At 31.2% G+C, this 11,055-nt stretch overlaps 1 protein-coding gene across 14 annotated transcripts in view; it reads left to right on the top strand.

Moving 5' to 3' along the window:
* The window catches only part of LOC108972057 (sodium/potassium/calcium exchanger 6, mitochondrial), a 21,783-nt gene extending 10,728 nt beyond the window's left edge, over positions 1 to 11,055 (top strand). For 4 of the 14 annotated variants that reach the window (XM_018938518.1, XM_018938516.1, XM_018938517.1 and 1 more), the window contains 9 exons: positions 534 to 641; positions 1,886 to 2,211; positions 3,783 to 3,857; positions 3,915 to 3,953; positions 4,393 to 4,755; positions 4,828 to 4,946; positions 5,003 to 5,237; positions 5,291 to 5,355; positions 5,412 to 5,654. In XM_018938518.1, coding sequence (XP_018794063.1) covers positions 1,917 to 2,211; positions 3,783 to 3,857; positions 3,915 to 3,953; positions 4,393 to 4,755; positions 4,828 to 4,946; positions 5,003 to 5,237; positions 5,291 to 5,355; positions 5,412 to 5,633 — 1,413 coding nt within the window. In that variant the 5' untranslated portion in view covers positions 534 to 641; positions 1,886 to 1,916 and the 3' untranslated portion in view covers positions 5,634 to 5,654. The other 10 variants (XM_018938509.1, XM_018938506.1, XM_018938519.1 and 7 more) reach the window with 7 other exon arrangements.

Genomic DNA, 11,055 nt, shown 5'->3' with positions numbered 1-11,055 from the left:
TCCGACCTTCGTTATTTTTATATCTAAATCACAATTAATGCTAAACCTCTTTATTTTATTATCTAATTTTTGTATTAATTTTTTGAAAAGTGAACGTGGCTGTCGTAATGGGCTTAATATATGTATATACATACATACATAATATATATATACATATATATCATGCATCATAACACAATGCAAAAATGAGTGAAATCATTATAGCATTCATTTAACGAAAAACATCAGAAACATTGAAATATGAAGTTAGGGCAGCAATTATGCACTATATAATGTAAGATATTTTAGGAAAATAAAATTTGCAGTTTTTTATGCTATGCTTGGGGTTAAATCAAATATCATTCTTAAACCAAAGCGACTTTATAGTTACAACGCGGCAACAAAAAAAGCTATAACACCTTCACAGGAGTATACCGTGTACTAACGGAATACTTTTCTAGCCATGTTTTTTTATATAATTAAACTTTTAAATCGAAGTTTAGTTATCTTATAAGGAAAAAGTACAAAGTATTATCTTGATTTTTATCCGTCAGTTTTGATGACAGCTATTTAAAGATCCGATTTGCCCGGAATACTCTCCAGTGACTTGCGTACAAGCACATATGATTTATAGAGTCTCCCACATTTTTTCCATTTTTTAAGTAAGTTTTATATACCTACATATTATTAATATATACAATAATTGTGCTTAGAAGTTCCACTTCTATCGACGCATGATGGAATAATAAAACTGAGGTGATGGTATTATAATGAAATTATTCATGAACATTTAATTAGTGTATAATTACTATGAGTTATGCATATATTTTAATATATCCACGAATCCAGGAATTTGGAAAGAGAGCTTTTGAAATATTATTTTTACCGAGTATAATAACAAGAGCTTTATTCATCTTAATATATATAAATTCTATATATCATTAGTTTAAGATGTTAACATGAACTAAAATGAAACATTTTGGGAGAGGGAATTCCAAAAATCTGTTCATTATTCATATTCCTAATGCCGCGTTCTTAGGTCAATAATTAAGCTTAGATTGCATGTAGGTATTTATATGCTTATGTACATACATATTAGTCCCCTTGCAACATATTGCTGCAGAGTAGAATAGCTCTGTTCACCTAACGGTTGATTGTATAGCCTGAAACTAACCGAAATAGATACAGGTTATGCATACACATGTAAATGGTCAGCTTGATCCATACTAAGCACTAAATGAAGATATAGAAACATTAATTATACACGACAAATCCCTTTAGTACCCTTATCGACACTGTAAGAATGGATGAAATGGGAGGATAACCCTGTCCACCTCCCATATAATGGTACTGTTAAAAACTATTTAAAGCGCAATAAATCAATGGCTAAATATGCCAGAGACATAAAATTTTACATCCGAAATCGTATTAAAGACTTTGTGGTAGCCAGGTGAAGTCCCATATCCCGGGAATCGCCTGACCGATTTCGTATAAAATTGAAATACCATTTGATTCTTTCACTTTTCCAGCGCCTGAGGGAATCTCCCTGGCTTTCATTCTTGCAAGTTATAAGAGTGTACAAAATGTTCCGTTACACCCGTACTTGGCCCTGCCTTACTTGATAATATATATATATTTTACACCTATAAAACTATCTGAATAAGAGGACATACTTAGTACCTGGCTAAGTCAGGTGTCCAGTAGTATGTATTCGCATTTACTTATGGCATATAGTGAGGGGGGCCATTTTGTATCAAAATTTTAAAAACGTTATTATATTATATAATACTATCGATATCTCCGTTCTTTATTCCATCATGATATATGTAAATGGAAAATATATTTTCTCATACTCATAAAAAGAAAATAATATAATTTTTGATGTTTAAATACGTTTTCTTTGTAGTTTTTGTCCTGCTTTGAAAGTCGTTTCAAAGATGTTGGGCCTTAACGAGCATTTAGCTGGTGTTACTCTATTAGCGTTTGGCAATGGATCTCCCGATCTAATTGGCACATTCTCAAATTTGGACGGAGCTGGTCCTATGTTCCCAGATTTGTTTGGAGCTGGTGTATATGTGGTACTTCTTGTTGCAGGCCTAATTTTCGTGTTTTATCCTTTTGAAATACAATGGCATAATGTTCTAAGGGATGCGTGCTTTTTAAGTTTCGGAATCATATACGTTGATTACTGTTGTGTATCGGATGGAGTTGTCACACGCACTGAGTCTGTATGTAAGTGAAAAGCCAACAAACTAGAATTCGGATGTAACCAAATTAACTCATTTCAAAGTTTTCAACTTCTATAAGTACAGTAGTTGAGGAAAGGTCTCGAAAAAGTTAACCGAATTTCAGCTTCCACATACTGTACAGCTAAAGAGTTAACTTTTTATTTATTTATGGCCAATTCTCATAGAACTTCGCTTCGACATTTGTCTTCACAGAATGTTTCGATGTACGCCTATTTTCGATGCGAAGGCGAGCAGAATGTTGGACAACTCTCATTATTTTATTTATTAGAGAGGCACACTGAAAGCAAAGCATTCAAGCGTGCAAGTTAACTTATGAGTTTCATAGTGTATTAATTTTTTCAAACCAAACGAATGTGGAATAAGATAAAAATTGATGTGATGATCAAACGACGAAGAACGTTTGAATAGATCATATAGTTCCTACCATAATCCACTTCGAAAATTTAAATTGTTAAAGTCGAATATGGATGGTAAAGAATATTTCGAATTGCCTGCTCGAGTAAGATATTCAACAACCGATAGTCAGTTTCTGAAAAGCACTTGAAAGCATCGGGGCATTGATAATGAAAACAATAATAACACAATTCCCGTGACAAACCTTAAAAAATTTAAATTTAGAGTAATATTTGTAAAAGAACTTAAGGGGATATACTAGTGTGAGGCATGAAAAATTAGGCGATTTTAGTGAATTTTTTTAAGAGAAAGTACGAGATTGAATATTTCGAACTTCTTTGAACGTAATAACGTATATTTTCAGCTATATTACACATTTTTTTTACAAAAATGTTGAAAATTAATGGCGTTATGGGCTGTCTTCGGAGGTGCCAAAAAACAAGTGCTTCAACTGCTGGCACGACTCAAGCCGAATTTTTAAAAGTTTATTAAACTTAAAGATATTTCCTATACAATGACCGACAATCTTTGAAAAATGTCAAAAATTAATAAAATGGCGTAATTTTGAAAAAAAATCGTTTTTTCAGGTAAAAAATTACCGTTTTTTAATGCCAAATTGACAATTTTCAACCAATCAAAAAGATCGTAGATCATTGTACAGTAAATACATATATTCAAAAATATTCAGTTTTATTTTGAAGTCGATCGGTCAATTTGTTTCGAGAAAAACGCGTTTAAAGTTTCCCTTATATTTATATGTTTGCATCTCCCAGCGGTCGCTCTTTAGAACGCTGCCATTCAAAAACTATTCAAGATACCGATACTTCCCGATTTCACAGAATATTTATGGAAATGGAAGCTATGGAAAAAGTAAATAAAAAAACTTTTTTTTTTTTTCAAAGTGTCACTTTGGTATAGCCCCTTAAGTTTCATATCGTATTATCGGTTAGAAATGTTTATAACTGAAAAAAGGCAAGTACCCATTTGACATTTTAATTCTACTGTACTTACATAGGCTATTATGTATCAACAAAATTTATAATTCGAAAAAGTTAAATACCTTTGGAACATTTTTTCAAGATTTTATAGTACTTGCATATGTTTATGCAAATGATACGACCACAACTCTCATATTAAACTTCTTCTATCCAATTTTTTTAGTGATAATGTCGGTGTATATATTGTATCTTATGGTAATATTTATCGAACTGTTTTTACTCAAACAAACAGTTAAATGTGAGTATATTTTAATAAAATTCGAATATAGCAATCATTCGATTTTTCTTTTCATAGTGTTGCAATCGAAACTTAAGGACAGAAAATACGCCACAGGTAGGTAATATTTCCTTGACAATGTTGTGGTAAATATCGAATTTACATAATGAATTTTTCCGTTTGTAAACATGCTTACACTTGTATATGGAAACAAAAGTAAACTTTGACAAGCAAGTTGCTTATGAGAAGATTATATAATTCTTTATAGATTGTCAGATATACACTACAATGATTCTAGAATCATAAACCATAAAAAAACAGTAAAAATTGGATTTGATCTCTCCAAGTTTCAAGATTATAAAATGTTCGGTTACAACCGCACTTATCACTTATGTTTGTATTATGATCAAATAAATTATTATATCCGCACACATAAGAAATAAAAAAAAAAATTGCAGATCTTTTATATAAAACTCAGTTTTTGTCGCCTAGATTGTTTTGACGGTTATGACGAAAATGACTTTTTTTTTTAACAAATGTGACTTACTTATATTAGCGGCAAATCTTGCTAAATTGCAACAATTACGAGCAGAGGCCGGCATAGAAATTATCGATCGTACCTCACGATTATCAATAGATGTAAATAGAACACGAACAATGTCTTTTGATGCAATTTTGAATAAACCCAATAAGGATCTTATGAAACAATTTTTTGAGTCTCTTAACCCTATACAAAAAGAAGAATGGTTGGAGAGTGGGGTTGTAGGAAAGCTTTATATTGCCATTACGGTACCTGTGCTTTTTGTTCTACAAGTATTTATACCTGTTGTAGACTATGAGAAGGAACGTCATGGATGGTCAAAACTATTGAATTCAATCCAAATTCCTTGGGTACCAATGATACTAATATATACATTATGTAAGTACTGAATTTAACTCTCACTTAAAATATTCTATACATTCAGTTAGCTAACCTTTGTTTTATCCACAGCTGATAATTTGTTTATATTAGGTATACCGTTGTATTGCTATACATTATTGATTACAGTCCCCATCACTATCTATATGCTTTATACAACGCGAACAGACATTCCGCCTAATTATCACCATGTTAGTTTCCTAATTTGTTTGTATATACATTAAAAAAAAAAACTTTTCCGCTATAGATCACAGCGTTATATGGTGTAATTTCTTCAGTTTTAATAATTTACTATTCCGCAAGTGAATCAGTTGAAATATTACGAGTCATTGGGATTGTGACCAATAGAAGTAACTCATTTCTCGGATGCACTTTACAAGCTTGGGGCAACAGCATCGGTGATTTGGTATCAACTATAGCTTTGGCACGCCATGGGTATCCGAAAATGGGCTATGCTGCTTGCTTCGGTGGTCCATTTTTCAGTAATAAAACTAATGACCTCAGTTTTTCATTTCTTACTAATTTCTTTTTTCAGATTCAATTTCTTCATTTGGTGGGGTTTTCATATATGAAACATTTCGCTCTGAAACCCCTATTTTTGTAAGTATATACATTCTACTTCTGTACATTTCATATTAATAAATAAATCATTTAAGGTCCCTCAAGGTAGTTTGGGCGAAAATTGTGTCGTTTTTCAATTTATAGCAACTATGTCAGTGTTAATATGGGCTACGTTAACAAATTTCTCAGCTCGACGAAGCATTGGCATTTTTAACTTCATTCTATATGCAATATTTCTAGTTTTCGTTTTTTTGGGAGAATTGGAAATAATAGAAACTTTTGCGCCTGAAAATGAAGAAGAAATAATAGATGAGTGATGATGTTGGCAATATTTTGTATTATAAATGCAAATTAAATTATATTTGTTAACTAAATTCATAAACATGTATAGTATATACTTGTATTTTACAAATAATAAAAACCCTAATTATGAATCAAAAGTTTATCAAAGATACTATATTCGTCATGATTTGTTTCGATATCTTTCTAAATGCGTAAATTATACAGTTCAAATGAATTGAAAACAAAAGTCCTTATGGATATTTTTATTATATACTGTAATTAATCCTTTTCTCATGGTAGATACGGGACCAATATCAAAAAATCCAAATTTTTATTGGTCTATTATTTAACCAATTTATTATTGTCGGCATATGAATCCAAGGGATTGTTCGGAAGGATTAATTTTGATAATATTTGTCAATGGAAAAAATAAAACAAATTCCATTTAGTGTTTTACTTAAAATATTATAATAACACTTATTATTATTATTAAATTTAAATCTCATTTTGGAAATTTCCGAACGTAGTTTGGTTTATCTGAAAGGTTTTTATTAAAGTTATGACTGTTCCAGAACATTTAAAATAATGATTTAAAAGTAAACGAGAGCAAATCTTAATAAATCATTGATAGTGTAATAAATTATGAGCACAAATGTATTCAAAACCGATCTTATATCTATCTGTCAACTTTAAAATTTATTTAATATTGTCAGTAGGACTTATTAACAGATCTTTTTAGTTCTTTGTTTACTGCAATGGTTGATTTTGGAACATTCGCACTAGACAAATATTGTAAGTGGTTTTTAAGTGCAATGGTTCAAAAGCCGATTTCAGCAGGTTCTAAGGCAATATTCATTCATATTTTAGAACATTGCGGATTGATACTTTTAAAATTGGTACGAATTATTCCTAAAATTGAATTGTACTATTTTTATACTGCTGCTGTAAAGTGTAATAGTTTATCACCTAAACCTAATCGAGAAAGATATAGGGTTATGTGTATACTGTCTGCCTGTCCATTCGTTCGCTCGTGCAAGCTGTAACTTGAGTAAAAACTAAGACATCTTGGTGAAACTTAGTAGACATAGGCTTTGGCCATAAGAAGTTTGGTATTGTAGATGGGTGAAATTGGACAACTGCCATGCCCACAAAACACTATTAACGTATAAAGTGTCGAAACTAAGCCGTAAATAAAGATAAAGAACATAAATTTAACACAACGAATTACAATTGTGGGCATGGCCCAGCCGCTAATAAGATTAATGTACATATCTTGCAAGCCATTAAATCTATATCACCCAAATTCACGCAGGACAAATATATTTAAGCACTCTTATGACAATGTGAAATAGGGGAAATCGGATGATAATCCTGTCCACTCCCCATATAAAGGTTTTTTAAAAACTGCTGAAAGCCTACATGTTCAGTACCTAGGGGCTTGAACCGTTTCGGTTCAATTTAGAAAATTTTATTTTTCATGCAAATTTGTATCCTGTTTTGTTAATCGGTGCTTTATTTATATATCGAATATGAAAGAATCAGATGGAATTTCAATTTATGTTCCCATATAACATAAAAAAAAATTTTTCTAAATTGAACCGAAACGGTTCACGCCCCTAGGTACTGAACTTGTCGGCCCCAATGACTAGTAGACATTTTATCAAAAATATCGGTCAATGTGTAAGATATATAATTGAAATTTGGTGAGAATCCTTTCCTGAGTGTAGTATGTACGGATGTAAAAAATTGGTTCAATCAAAATTTTGTATAGTATTAAAAAAATTAGAATTATAGATATGTAACATAGTTTTTACTCAGTTTCGTCAAAGCTTGTGAAATAATATCTTGATCTACTAGTGTATATAATATTTCATGCTAAATCTGCAATGAGTTCAGGGACATAGTGATATTCCAATTTTAAAGTCAGTTTTACGTACATAGTTATCAAAATCACAAGTCTTCCGATTTTTTAACAAGGTTTTTTATTTTTATTATCTAAAAATTATTCATTTATTATTATTTTACGAGCTTTCTGCTTATACTTTCAAAGCACTGACAACAGAAATATGGAAATAAGGCGTTCGAATTTCTCGAAATAAGTTTAATAGATATGCTATAACAATGCAACTTTAACTTTAAATCTTTAATATTTTGTCTGTGGTGAAAATAGTCCTATGTATGTATGCATATGGACCGTCAAAAAAGTACTTTATGTACAAATTGTTTTCAATTGATCTTTTTTTATTGAAAAATACAAGCGGGCAATATACCATAAATAATGTAACCTATGCTCTAGGCATATACATTATATTATAGAGCATATTTCATTTTATATAGCACCTATTATTAAATACGATTAAAGTGTGCCCTGTCTTTAGTGGATTCAATTGTTTCATTTTATAATATATTGACAAAATGCATTAAAGAAATTCAATACTTGTTAAGGAAAATTTGTCATGATCTTATTTGATAGGAAAAAGCAAAATTTTCGCTCGCCACTGCAAATGAATCCTTGAATTATTTTTTTTCATATATTCTAACATTTTAGAGGCTTTTGGTTATTAATAAAATGTAATTTTTTAATATTTATGTGAAATAAGAAGCATATTCGCTTACTCAGCCATATATATACACTTTCATATAACTAAATAAAAATATATGATATGCCGAAACCGTTCCTAAACAACCAAATTTTATTTACTTACAGTAATAACAACGATAAGAATCGTTCATTTTCTGATTCGTATTTAACAGGTAGTAAAATAAAAATCTGTTTATTTTTATAAAGAATACAACAGTACAGAGCTTTTATTAATAGATCCATATAGATTTTCCAGTCGGTTTGGCATCAAATATCTACATGAKTATATTTCCWTAGACGWKATAAATCAGATCTTTCAGAAGAAAGAAGTGTCCCCCAGGTAAATACAATTTACTGAAGATGTATGTAATAAAAAGAGTTTTATAAAATAAGTATATTCTATTTTCAGGTAGAAACAGAGTAAAATCTGTCGCATAATTTTAAATCTATTTAAAACAATACTACAATATTTACTTAACTATATACACATTGATATCAATACTCTCCTCTTACAGGTTTTCACACCAAAAGCATTATACACCCTCAAACAATTGATGAATCAGGGGTTCCATTTAACTCCCTTGAATCCGAATACAGTTGTCAATTTAAAAAGAGATATTTTAATTTGAAGCCGAGTATTTTAAGACAATCTACATCTTTACATTTAGAAGGATTGATGCAAAAGAAATCTGAACATCAAGAGCAATTTCAACCATATACATTTGAGGACTATAAACTGTGAGTAGAAATGAAAAAAGTATCAGTCTTGAAACAGTAGTGATTAACTTTTTATTTTGTCATCAATTCAAAAAATTCAAATTTGCATGAGAGAATGTATGTACGTACACATAGGGATGGTGTATAATTATATTAACATTTAAAGAGGCTACCAACAGTCGCAGACACACAAAAGGACGTGTTTATTTCTTTTAGCACATTCAAATTTTTTTTTAATAAACAGGGTTGAGTTTACGCTGTTCAAGATACTATATGAGATATCTGTGAGCTTACGCTTATTGCTACTGCAATATTCCTTTATGAATTTAATGTGTAAAAGATAATTTACGTATTTCTCTTATTTTATCATTTATTTTTAAGGTCCCGTGGCAGTCTTATTAAGAAGCCAGAAAATTTATGTATGAGCGGTATTATCAACATGGAACCAGAATATCGTTCATCTTATATTTCTTTTCCAATGGTTAACCGCACCTCAAAAATTTTACCTCGAGAAGCGTTTCGTCTCTTTTCTGACAATACGAATAAGAACCCTCACTCAGAAGAGGGAAAGAATACTATAAGTAAGAAGCTTATAGCTGATAAAATTACTAGTGAAAACAGCGTACAACAAATTTGTGTTGAAACGAAATATAACACAGCCCCATCTGAATATAAGCAACAGTTCATACGATTTCCAATTGAAAAGGCGTGCTCAATTCCACAAATAAGTCACCTGAAAATACAAGGTGAATTTGGTGGCGTGCCCGAATATAAAGACAGTTTTAAGGCCTACGAAACGAACTTAAAGAGCGCACCCATTAAAAAAGGCGATAATTTGCGAATGCCTGGTGCTCAAGAAATTGATGTCGAAACAAATGCGATTTTAAAATTTACAGAGCATCGCGCGAAATTAAAAGATCCCATCGAATTTGCATCAAACAAAAAATTACTTAAAGTCAATAATCATATAAATCTGTGTGGTCAATTCTCAAAAGATATACCAGAATATTATGAAAGCTTCCGCGATCCTCAAATCAAACATATGCCTGAGCGTAGCAAATGTCGTGAACCATTATTACGCCTTAAAGGTAAAATTGAATTTAATCCTGAATATAGAAACACTTTTTTGGATTTTCCTCGTTCACGCCCCGTTATTCGAAAACCACCTTCCACTTTACGCTTGTCAAACGCATCAAATACATCAAAAGGGGCAATTACGAAAAATATCAAACAGTCACTACGTCCAAAATTGGAGTCATGTTCAACAAATGTACATCCACAGCATGAAAAACAGCCCTCAGATATCATCATAACACCAGAATATCGTCATGCCAATTATCAGTATCAGATGCGTGAACGGACGCCAGTTAGGAATCGAAACGAGAAAAAAGGTGGCGATTTTGAAGTGGGTCGTGAATCTAAAACCAAATATGTATCGATTGTGACAGATCGAAAAAACTCTTTTCTTTCGACGAAAATGGCTGGTAAGCAGAAGCGACGTATTTTGTCTAATCGTTTAAAACCCACTGAGTATCAACAAGGAACAGGGTTGGAAAAAGAGGTCCCTTGTGTAACGAAAAATACCCCAAAATATGGTAGACGTGCTTCCGTACTTCCTAATTCATCGATACTCGAGTCCTCTGTTTCTGATCAGGCAACTAGCGACACCCCCTTTGTGGTGTTGAATGGACCTTATAAGCAGTCTCCCTGGACGAAAAAATCGTGGTATGAATCATAAACATTGTTCAATAACAACAACTTTTATGAAATGTGTGTAATTTTTTTGTTTTCATAAAACTACAAAGTTCTTTGTTATGGAGAAAAGATTCAATTAAACAATTTATGGATTCAAAAAAAATCTGTATATATTATTATTGTGCACACACATAATATGAAGGAGTAAGAGATATCGGTTGCTTATGCTTCCGTTTTGGCAGTCACGTTTCAATAATGCATTTAATATTTGTAACAATTATTATTTCCTCTCTGGTCATACCTAATTTTAGGATTTACATATATGTGTAGCGAAGAGGTTCATGTTATTATGAAATTATTTAGTAATTATTAATTCCAAAAAAGCAACACCTATGTATATTTATATGTACAGCTGCGAACAAGAAAATAGCAGTAACTATGGCAGTTTTGTATATGTAAATATA

The sequence above is a fragment of the Bactrocera latifrons genome, unplaced genomic scaffold (genome assembly GCF_001853355.1).
Source record: "Bactrocera latifrons isolate USDA-ARS-PBARC rearing strain unplaced genomic scaffold, ASM185335v1 scaffold_373, whole genome shotgun sequence".
NCBI classification, from domain to species: Eukaryota; Metazoa; Arthropoda; class Insecta; order Diptera; family Tephritidae; genus Bactrocera; species Bactrocera latifrons.
Note: the sequence above shows the minus strand (reverse complement) of the source record. Positions and strands in the feature narration are given on the sequence as shown.